The following is a 12,167-nucleotide window of genomic DNA, read 5'->3' as shown; positions in this document are numbered from 1 at the left end:
TTAAAGGTTTACTAGCAAGGCAATGAAGAAAATATCACATAACAAATAATAATAAGAATTGTGACAATACTAGTAACAAAAAGCAGGCTGGGAAAGCGAAACCTATCTGGTCGGTGAAAACAAAAGAAAACAAAAACCCAAACCCGTTGCTGTCCAGTCCATTCCGACTCATAGCGACCCTACAGGACAGAGTAGAACTGTCCCATAGGGTTTCCAAGGAGCGGCTGGTGGATTCAAACTGCCAACCTCTTGGTTAACAGATTTGGCTCTTAATCACTGCACCACCAAGGATCCAGTTGGTAAAAAGTGACACTTAAACTAAGAGTAGTTGATGATGCCCCAGGTGGCATTCATCGTATGCCTTATTGTCTCTTCTAAAATTCAACCTGCAACCTCAAGCCTCAAACCAGAAACTACAGAAACTATTTTAAAAGATACTACATAATTTAGGAAGAGCCATTAAGATCAAAGGGGCCCTGGTGGGACAGTGGTTAAGAGTTTGGCTCCTACCCAAAAGGTCGGTAGTTCAAATCCACCAACCACTCCTTGGAAATCCTATGGGGCAGTCATACAGGTTTGGTTTGGTTTATTAAGATCAAGAGGAAGAACAGTGAAAAAATAAGAAAAGAAGCCAATTCCCAATCCAATGTGAACTTCACAAACTTGAAAATGTTCTTGTGAATGTTTGAAAGAGAATAAAGGAAAACATAACTTAACCAATAAGAGAATACAGGAGCCAAGCCTCTTTTGTGTTCTATCACATATCTGACAAAGGCATTGGAACATGCCAATTCGATAAAAGGCTGTCTGTCTAGCTCCTAAGGGTGGGTGTGCACAGGGCCACAGATTTGATTTGTTTCATCGCCATAGTAATTTACAATAATCTAAATGTGAATATTTGAAGATTTTCAGAAGGTCATCCAGACATACAAATTGCCAAGGGCCCCACAGCTCCATATTATCTTATATGGAGCTTCCTATATGTGTCACCCCTCTGAACACTTGAACTTGGGGTTCCCCTTAGTCATTATTAAAGAACTTTACAAGGCAGATGTTACAACTGGTTGGGACTGAGGTCATCTAGTCCAACCTCCCCTTCTTAAAGCTGGTACATCAGAGAGGTCAAACAATGGGTTTTAAGAGTCCCATTAAATAAACCAACAGAAGCCCTTTACAGTAGAATTTGGGTTGAGGCGCCCTACAGCTTTTATTGTTTGATAAACCTGTAAGATTTCAGATGTACATTTTAATCTTATGCTAAATTAAACTGGATTACAAGAATAATAAAGATCTGGTCATTGAAAATTCATGAATTGGCTTCACTATGGATCCCTGTTGCTAGAGAATACCAAAAATATCCGGTCTTACAACTTTCTGCTTCATAAATGCCACAATATCAAAATACACACACACACACACACACACACACAGACTTATTAATCACCATCATTAAGAGTTTACATAGATCCTCCTTAAGGATTCTTGTATTTTAAGATACAGTTGAGTTCACCATTCCTCCAAAAACAGGGAACTTTCTTGGAATACTTTAAAAACAAAAATACCCAAACCTGTTGCCATCAGGTTGATTCTGACTCATAGTGACCCTATAGGACAGAGTATCTCTGAGATCTCTCTTTTTACAATGAAGATTCTCACCTGTGAACCAGTACATGTGGCACCAATTTGGTATACTACGAAGGTTATAAAGTCAGCATATTCTTAAACTTAAAACCACAAAAAATAAATCGACCTCATTAAATAACATTGAGAAAATGTAGAATATTCAACAACTCTTAAAACTGTAAGTACTATATTTATTGAACAGACACTTTTAAGTTGACTATTCAGCATAATTTTTTATACCCAATTCTGGGTCATGTTTAAAGAAAAAAGGACTGATTAAGTTAATCTTCAAGAATGGTCAAAAAGGAGAGGGCAACTCTTGAAATTACCATCAAGAATAGCACATCAATCACAAAAAAAGACCAGACTTACTGGTCTGACAGAGACTGGAGAAACCCCAAGAATATGGCCCCCCAATACCTTTTAACTCAGTACTGAAGTCACTCCTGAGGTTCACCCTTCAGCCAAAGGTTAGACAGGCCCACAAAACAAAAAGAGACTAACTGGACACACCAGTCCAGGGGCAAGGACTAGAAGGCAGGAGGGAACAGGAAAGCTGGTGGTGGGGAACCCAAGGTCTTGAAGGGGAGAGTGTTGACACGTCATGGGGTTGGCCACCAATTTCACAAAACAATATGCATATTAATGGTTTAATGAGAAACTAATTTGCCCTATAAACGTTCATCTAAAGTACAATTAAAAAAAAAAAAAGAATAAGCACACTGAATTACCTCATATTCCTGGGAAAACTTCAAGTTGTCATTCGCTTTCAACCTTTCAATGTGATCTGCAAGTTCCAAGACAGGTATTGGAGGGTGGCTAGCCATACCTATGAACAGGAAAGAACGGACACATTTGAAAACACATGAAAACAATGTTAACTCTTCCAAAATATAGAGAACACAATAGTTAGAAATGGCCTGAAAACGTATGAGTAGTAAAGATGTTTAATGTGAGGAAGCAGGCAGATAGTTTGGTTACTCAAAGCAGTGCATGCTCTGGAAGGATGGGTTTGTAGCCAAATGAAAAGTCACCAAGCATAATCCCCAAACTAACACTCCTAGTGTCGGAGAAAGCATTATTGTGCTAGGAATCACTGAGGTTAGCTAGTGGAGGAGGCTGTCAAGGCTTGATGTCAACTTCTGCTTTGAGTAATGACTGTTGTGTCATTTCAAACTCCTTCCCCTGCTCTGTGTGAAATGGAAATTGTGTGGAATTAAATGGTGTAAAGTGAACTCAGAAAACAGACATTGAGAAAGGCCTAAAGGGGAAAGAGTAGTAGCTTGATAGGAAACATAAAGTGACTTATGCATGATCAAGGGAAACTAACTTGAAGAATGAAGGTTACCACGGTAACCGGAATCATCTGAACCTGCAAAGGAAATGGTGGTGTAAATAAAATAAAACAGAACAAATTTATTAAAAAAAAAAAAAAATGGTAGCCTGATGGACTTTTTTGAAGGGCTAATAAAAACACTGCAAGGTCTTACAGGATTCACTACACATTGTGACTAGACTAAGATCTCTTTAATATTTCACGAGACCTGAAGGTGACCAACACTCACATGCAACTATGGACACAAAGAGGAACATGCATCACAGCTCATCAACAATAATCACCGACGACAAAAACCAGACACCAAACTGAGTTTCAAAAATGTTTCCACTAGTAGCAGATTGTAGAGGTTGGGGTTGTGGCCTTCTTCTGGACATTGAGAAATGGCCACACAAACAACTTGGTGGTGTTTTGCCTCACGTCCCCATTATTCAACCCCCAGCAAACCTACAATCTACTTCAGGTGTAAACATCTTTGTCCACAAATGGGAAATGAATGCAGGAGAATGCGCATGTGGTGAAAGGAGGTGGAGGGAAAGGGGTGGAAAAAGAAAGTAGTGACAGGGTGTGGGGGTTAGCGGGGTGCATCTTAGTTCAGTTCTCCAGCTGAAGACACAACAGCTTCACAGGTTCTGTCAAAAATAATCCACAGTTCAATTTTGGTGACTCCTGTGTCTTTCTAATCTTTTCTTACTTTTCATGTGATTTGCACTTTATTTCTTTTTACTATTTATTATTTTTTATTAATTTTGCAAGAGTTCCATGAGAGAGCATTGCTGACTCATGTTTTGCAGACACAAAGTCCAGCTGGCTAGAACTAGCAAGCCCCCACAGAAGCCTTTGATGTAAAGAAGAGAAAAAGGAAAGAATGAGGGAGGGGCTCAAACTGGAAGCCATGTTGACGTTCCTTTGTTCCTGTGACTCTTTGGAGGGTGTTAGGCTGTGGAGTCGCTATTAAGTCAACAGGACCACGGGCTTACTTTATGGGCATTTTAGATATTGTGCCATTATTAAAAGTCACCCAGCAATTTCCTCTATCTCAAATGCCAAATTATCCATGGTCCTGGAAAGTAAAGTAGAAAACCACTTTGCTTCTCCCAGATTATCGCTTTAGCGCAGTGCTGTGAACTGTGATGTTTTAGTCTTCATAGCTATGAAGGTCTGCTTCCAGTCAGATAAAATCTTAATGGAAGATCCAGTAAAAAATGAGTGGGCTTGGTGGTAGAAGCTCTTTGTGGCTGATATAATTATGCATTCGGAAAAAAAAAATTTGGAGCCCATTTCTGGAACTTTTCCACGTAGATGGCAGAATTGAACTAATTTACATTCTGTGGAAGGAGTGGGTGGGTGACAGCAATCTGATAAAGTGATCTTATCCAGATGAGGCACCCCCAGTAAAAAGAAACGCAAAGGCACAAGAGACTCTAGACTTATGGAGGAATGGAAAGGGACTGATGTGGACATTCATTACAGTGCTTTAACAGAGAAAATAATACAGACAAAGATGTTTAGACCTTTTCGAGCGAATCGTGGGAGAGAGTTATTATCATATATGGACTGAGTGGTGGTTTGGCTAGAGAGGGAGGACACAGAGCCAATCAGGGAGGCGTAGGGGACTGAATTACTGCTCAAAGCTGCAAAAAGTAAAGCCAGTTGGAGATGGGAAAAGTATTAGTAAAACAGCAGTAGAAGACCATAATAATCAACCAAAGATGCGATCAAAATATTCACTTTTGCATGCACTGGCACATGGTCTGGAAGTATTACTTGGAAAGCGAATTAACAGAGAAATCCAAGCAAACCTGCAGTGATTCATTACATTCTAAATCAGAACATATATGTATTGCACAGAAAGATACCATGGCATCAAAGCATCGTTACTGAGGACTTGACAATATGGACCATATTGGCACAAAAGTTCTAGGACAAATAAAAATGGCAGAATGGATATTTCATACAAAGGGAGGAGAACTTGTCGAAATCCATTGTCACAGCAGAAACATATTGGATATGAGTTCTACCTCTGATTCTATCATTTACTGATATGGACAAATCACTTCTGCTATCAAAGACTAAAATTTCTTTATCTGGAAAATAATAGGGTAGAGTCAGATATATTCGGGAGTCACTTCCTTCTTTATACTTCTTTCACTTCAAGCACATATAGGATTTCTGAACATATGGAACAACAAAGAAGGGTATCATTGGACTTGATTCACATGTAAGAGTTCCAAAAGTTATTGTACCTTTTCCTTGAGGGCTGGAAGCTTTTATTTTTCGCAAAATAGAAAACTACGATACAGATGAATTATCTACTTTTAGGATTATTTAAGTCTAATATTATATTCTTTAGCTAAGCAAAAAGTACAATATATTCTCACGTTATATATTTGAAGGATAGACATTAACATAAAAATTATGCTAAAGATAACCTGAGATGAAAATCCTCTAACATGAAGGTCTTTAGTTCATATAAGTAGTTATCAAAGATCAAAATACTCTTAGGTGCTTCCCCAATATCGAAAAAAATTGATCTGATATAATGAAGTTATACTACATTCTTAATGAAAAACAGACACAAAGAAAACTATGAAGTTCACCTCAATGTAGTATCTTTTCAGTCTTTTGGCTGCTAACCTGGCTGTTAGCCACAGTGCACCAACCAAGGTTGGTTTTGACTGTTACCATCAATTTGGAGTAGACCAGTAGACATCAGTAGACATCTTCATTTTCACATAAAGGATCATCTGATGAGCTTTTAAAATTCCTTCTTTCCAGGATTCACACCAGAACAATTAATTTAGAAACTCTGGGTGTGAAAGCCTGGCATCGGTACTTTTAAAGCTCCACAGCGATGTTCTCAGTGCCTGTACGGATTGACTATTGTCTCCAAAAAGTTATGTTGAAGTCTTAAATACATACTTGTTAATTTTAATATGATCCTGTTTGCAAATAGGGCTTTTTGTTGTGTTAATGAGGCAACATAGGGAGTAGGGTGGGTGCTAACCCTAATCGCTTTTCAGTGGTGTTTTATAAAAAGGAGCAGAATAGACAGACACACACACACAGGGGGAAGGGACCATGTGAGGAACTGTCAATGAAGCAAGGAATGCCCAGGGCTACCAACAAGGGGTGACCCTCCCACAGAGCCAATGCCTTGATTTGGACTTCTAGCTCCAAAACTGTGCTTTGAAACAATACATTTCTTTTCTCTAAAGCCACTGATTTGTGGCATTTTTTTGTTATGGCTGCACTATGGAACTAAGACAGTGCCTATGGGAATTCATTGTTGGGTGCCTATAACTTCATTTATTTTTTTCTATTAAAAAATCATATCAGGATTTATAAGAACGAGATCAGCCATGTCCCTGCAGACACCTGTGAGTCCCCTCTGACTTCCCAGTAGCAAGCTTTAGTACTTTAGTCATTATTAGCAGCAGAGAACTTGAAGCACAGTTTACAACTGATGAGGACTCGCCCCGTCATCCTCCTCACCTCAAAGCTACAAATGCATAACATAAATGCATTTCAAAGGCACGTACTGAATCTGGGCTGAGTTTTCGTTTTGGAGCCATGATATTCACAATGTACAGTATCAACACGAAAAATGACTGATGCGTCAGTTTGGAAGAAAAAAAAAACATGATGGTACTTTTAATAGGGTACATATTTGTGATAGCAATGTCACCATGGCTTCCTTACAAGAAGTGTAACTTTTAAATCATGGCATTTTAAGCTGAGAGGTATCCTAAACCAAACCAAACCCACTGCCGTTGGGTCAATTCGGACTTATAGCGACCCTATGATTAAGTCCATCATTTTCATTTTATACAAGAAGACTCCGAAGTCAAAAGTCAAATGACTTGTATACCTTGGCCCACTTAGTGAATAACAAAATCTTAACAAGCAGGTTTAGGGTCTTTCTACTATACTTATTTCCAGAATGGCAATTAGGAAATTCTAAAGCAGGGGCAAAGTCTCCAATGCCTGACGAGGTCAGATGAGTAAGACTGAAGATGGCCCGATACCGTATGGTAAACGCATTCACAAAGAAATGTACTCATCCCCAATTCCTTGAAATAAACAGCCTCTGGGGCTGCCCTTTCATATCTCCACTTGTGATGAGGTTTAGGGAATAGAAATTATTTCTCTACTATAAGAAAAATAACACTAAGTGCGAGACGAATAGCAACTAACACTCTGCCTGAATGTCAGGGTCACTTCTGGGTTATGGAGAACTTCTGAGGAGGACAAAGCTACTCAGCTCCAGTAGATGGTTGCCAAATAAGAATGTAGAGCCAATGGGGTTAGACTTTTTAGGCTTTCAGTAATAATAAAAAAAACAAAAACAAAAACCAAACCCAGTGCTGTTGAGTCGACTCCAACTCAATGGCCCTATAGGACAGAGTAGAACTGCCCCACAGTTTCCAAGGAGTGCCCGGCGGATTCAAATTGCCTACCTTTTGGTTAGCAGCCATAGCACTTAACCACTATGCAACCAGGGTTTTCTTTCTATAGCAACTAAAAATCTAGATTTTTATATGATGTCTCCTCAGTTTTCAACATTGACTCAGATTTTGCTGAAACTCAGTGGCTATCAAGCAAAAAAACTTACAGGCCACCTTTGGCCCACCAGCTTGTGACTACTGTTTTAAAAAAACAAAATCTTCTGTCTTTCTTGTGAATTAAATCAAAGAACGTTGAGAGTGATCTACTGGGTGCCTGTATCCACAAGGCAAAGGGTAGACACTGAGCTTCACACCGGTGCCTCACATAGTTCAACCCCCTGTGTGTCCATCCACTCTACACTCATTCCAGCTCTTCTAATTGTACCAGTTAGGAAAACGATGCTCAACAGGACTAAATGACTTGGTCAAAGCCTTCGGAGTCAGCAAAATGGTGGCGACATAGGGGATCTGATCTCATACCTTGACCCTCTCCATTTAGCGTGTGCCTAATTATCCCATGCTGTCTCTCAAACCATGGAACAGCCCTGGAAGAGTGGTGACATGGATATAAAGATGGGACTTTTAAGTCTACCTGTGCTCTCCATAGTAACACAGAGACCATCAAGCATCCTCAGAAAACGTGTTAAAAATGTTATAGCTTCAGTAGAAGGTATGTCTGTGCTGGTTGTGGGGAAGAACTGAAGGACACACAAATATATGACTGTGCTTTCCAGTTACTTCTTTCCAAAACATTGTGAGTTTTCATGAAAACATGAACTAAAGATACCAATTTAAAATATTAAAGACCTCAGTGTTATTTGGCAGAAGATTAAAAAAAAAAAAAGACAACTAATTTACGGTGTTTTCCTTTCAAACATTCTGTCACACTAAGTCAGTAACCTTATTAACAGTATGTTTTAAATGATTTTATTATCCACAGGAAAATGTTTGTTAAATACCTTTTTTTATTATTATTACATATGGTGGGTACAATATTTATTTTCTTTTACTTAAAAAATTTTTTTTATTTTACTTTTGATAAAGGTTTACAGAATAAGTGTTTCATTAAACAATTAATACGCATATTGTTTTGTGACACTGGTTGCCAATCCTATGACATGTCAACACTCTTACCTTCTTGACCTTGGGCTCCCCATTACCACTTTTCCTGTCCTCTCCTGCCTTCTTGTCCTTGTCCCTGGGCTGGTGTGCCCATTTAGTCTCTTTTTGTTTTATGGGCTTCTCCAATCTTTGGTTGAAGGGTAAACCTCAGGAGTGATTTTAATACTGAACTATGAGGGTGTCTAGGGGCCATATTCTTGGGGTTTCTCCAGTATCTGTCAGACCAGTAAGTCTGGTCTTGTTTTTTTTTTTTGTGTGTGTATAATTTAGAATTTTGTTCTACATTTTTCTTCAGCTCTGTCCAAGACCCTCTGCTGTGATCCCTCCTCAAATATTTGGCTTTTTAAGTACATTTTTTTAAATCTTGCATGAAATGAGCTCGAACACAACAACGATTGTAAGGATGGCCATGGCTGGGCAGTGTTTCGTTCTGTTGTGCATAGGGTCTCTATGAGTTGGAACTGACTAGACAGCACCTAACAACAACAATGAAGTGCTAACATAACAGGCCAGTTTTTTACAACACAACAGCTCTTTGCTAAATAGAGGTTTTCAGGTGATTAATAGCGGTGGAACATCTTTTAAAAGGCTTTTCTGCTACTACATCTGTGTGTGTGTAATAATGCAGTTTTATTCTCGTCATGGTTTTCCTTTCTAATAATTTGTGACACAGGCTGAAGAACAGCTCGTGGTCATGGAAAGTAAGAAATTTCTTCATCAATGACTACAGACTTGTCGAAGGTGTACTTTAAGTCATACTGAGAAACTTTATTAAATATGTTAGATTTTAACATAATTTATGCCCCATTTAGAATACCCCGAATAAAATACAAATACTTGGCTATGTTTACAATTTGTCACTCAAACCAGTGATGAATTAAAGATAAAAGAGAACACTGATTTGTAAAGAACAATTCTTTCCTTCTTAGAGCCCTGGTGGCACAGTGGTTAAGAGCTCAGTTGCTAACCATAAAGGTCAGAAGTTCAAATCTACCAGCCGCTCCTTGGAAACCCTATGGGGCGGTTCTACTCTATCTTATAGGGTTGCCATGAGTCAGAACTGATGTGAAGGCACCTAACAACAATAACAATCCCTCCTTGGTAAAACAATAATAGTAACTGACTTACTCCATGACTGGGATCATTGTTGTTGTTGTTAACTACCATGATTTGGCCCCTGACTCATGTGGACCCCATGCCACGCACAATGGGATTGAACTGCTGTAATCCATAGGGTTCTCACTGGATGATGTTTTGGAAGCAGGCTGCCAGACCTTTTCTCTTAGTTTGTCTTAGTCTGGAAGCTCCACTGAAACCTGTTCAGCATTATGGAAACACACAAACCTCTGGTGACAGACGGTTGGTAACTGCACTCGCTAGGAATCAAACCCGAGTCTCCTGCCTGCAAGGCAAGAATTCTACCACTGAACCACCACTGCCTTCAGGGTCATCATTAAGTGCTGCTTTTTCAGGTAAACACTGGACTGGCATAATTCAAATTCATTCATGTAGTATTTCTCAAAATGCAGAATTTGAACAAACCATGTTCCTTTATATAGTAAATATATCATTTAGATTCAATGAATCGGGGCTTTCAAAATAAAAAATGCAAAGATCCTATCCGGTGTTTTCAACCCAGGTTATGTGCCCAAGTTTCTTACAATCCAAAATGAGTTATCAAGATAAAAAGAAAGTTTATATAAAAATGGATCTTGTAAGCATCAATCCAGTTAATAGTACTGATGGATCTGAAGAGATGCCCTAAGAGCTTTCAAAGCCCATTCAGATGCTGAGAAGACATTTCAGCTGCTGAAACTGCGATTTCTGATACGTTCACTTTTTACAAGTTAGTATTTGTTTTTCACAGACCATCAATCACCTACCATCCATGTATGCTTTAGGGTAAAACATATTAAGGTCATCCACAGAATGAAAGCGAGGTCCTCATGGTGAAACATCTGATCATCAATTTTTAAAATCTCTCTTTTCCTAAAAGGTGCAAGTATAAGCATAATAGTTTTGTTTTGAAAGGTTTTTTTTTTCTTTTTTGGGTGGGGGGAGGTGCTACATTTGAGCAGGGACAGAAGATACTGGGAGAAGAAGGTTTGCAAGTACAGAGAAAGGTAGTGACCATATGATACTATTAATTACATGTTCTAGAAAATCTTTTTTAGAAGGAAAATTTATTTCTCTAAGATGCCGAACTTCTAAATTTGTTTTATTGGACAAAATTAGAAATAAAATATGAACACATTTCAGTAACTTTTTTTTTTTTCCTTATACATCACCATCTTTTGACAATTTTATATTTATCTTAGTTATTCTGTCTAGTTTTGGAGACTATGGGCTGGAGGTTTATAGTATAAGGAAAGGCTTTTTATGATATTTCAACAAATCTGGAAGTGGCAATCTCTATCAAAATGGTAAATATGCCTACTGTCATGGGTTGAATTATGTCCCCCTAAAATATGTGCATCAATTTGGCTGGGCCATGATTCCTGGTATTGTGTGACTTTCCTATATGTTGTAAATCCTGCCTCTATGATGTTAATGAGGGAGGATGGGTGGCAGTTGCCTTAGCGAGGCAGGACTCAGTCTATAAGGTTGGATTGTGTCTTGAGGCAACCTCTTGAGATATAAAAGACAGAAGTGAGCAGAGAGACAGGGGGAGCTCATACCACCAAGACAGCAGTGCTGGGAGCAGAGCCTGTCCTTTGGACCCGGGGTCACTGCATGGAGAAGAGGCTAATCCAGGGGAAGACTGATGAGAAGGCTGACAGCGAGAAACAAGCTTCCCCTGAAGCTGACGCCCTGAATTTGGACTTTTAGCCTACTTTACTGTGAGGGAATAAACTTCTCTTTGTTAAAGTCATCCACTTGTGGTATTTCTGTTATAGCATCACAAGATGACTAAGACACCTACCCTAGGGCCCTGCAACCATATTCCCAGGTACCTAACATTCAGAAATAGTATCACGGATGTGAGAAGTTCTAGGGTCAGTACTGTTCACTAAAGCATTATTTGCAATTGCAACACATGGCAAATAACTTAGCCTTCATCATTAAATGGGTGATTCAGTACATTCTGTGGTATCTAAGAACAGAATGCCATCAATACCATCAACTGTTAAAAGGGAGATAAAATCAAATATACTGCCTTGGGAAAAAGTTTATTCTTATACAGTTAAATGTTAAAAAAGTAAATTTTATGTATACGTATATCTATCTTTTTTCCTTCCTTCCCTCCAACCGACCCATCTATCCATCCATGTTTCTGCCGTCCACAAAGATGTATAAAGCTTAACAGAGGTTTCTTTTAAAAGAATCTTTCATAAGTCAATATTTATTTTAATCCCTTCTTCCACAGATCTTAACGACTTGTAAAACTTGCTCAGCAATTAATAACTCTAGTAAATTAAGATGGCATATTTCACATTAGTTTTGACTGATCCCATACATCAGTAATTTGATGACTTATGGTTGTAAACCTCTATTCCATTAAGAGACTAGGTGGTTCAGGTTTGCTGTCAGAACCTTACTAAGACAGATATACAGTATTCATGGAGAACACCTCCCAGCACAGATGCCTGCTTTCACCTATTAAAGTATGAGCCTTCCCCAACCTGTTCAGATGGCTG

General features: G+C 38.8%; 1 protein-coding gene across 18 annotated transcripts in view; it reads right to left on the bottom strand.

Annotated features, from left to right (window-relative positions):
- PTPRD (protein tyrosine phosphatase receptor type D) overlaps positions 1-12,167 on the bottom strand; it is a 354,453-nt gene that overhangs the window by 125,124 nt on the left and 217,162 nt on the right. For 14 of the 18 annotated variants that reach the window (XM_064290507.1, XM_023545268.2, XM_064290515.1 and 11 more), the window contains one exon: positions 2,355-2,452. In XM_064290507.1, the coding sequence (XP_064146577.1) occupies positions 2,355-2,452 (98 nt within the window). Of the gene's footprint in view, positions 1-2,354; positions 2,453-2,953; positions 2,996-5,767; positions 5,804-9,918; positions 9,925-12,167 lie in introns of all 18 variants that reach the window. The other 4 variants (XM_064290506.1, XM_064290514.1, XM_064290517.1 and 1 more) reach the window with 2 other exon arrangements.

The sequence above is a fragment of the Loxodonta africana genome, chromosome 9 (genome assembly GCF_030014295.1).
Source record: "Loxodonta africana isolate mLoxAfr1 chromosome 9, mLoxAfr1.hap2, whole genome shotgun sequence".
NCBI classification, from domain to species: domain Eukaryota; kingdom Metazoa; phylum Chordata; class Mammalia; order Proboscidea; family Elephantidae; genus Loxodonta; species Loxodonta africana.
Note: the sequence above shows the minus strand (reverse complement) of the source record. Positions and strands in the feature narration are given on the sequence as shown.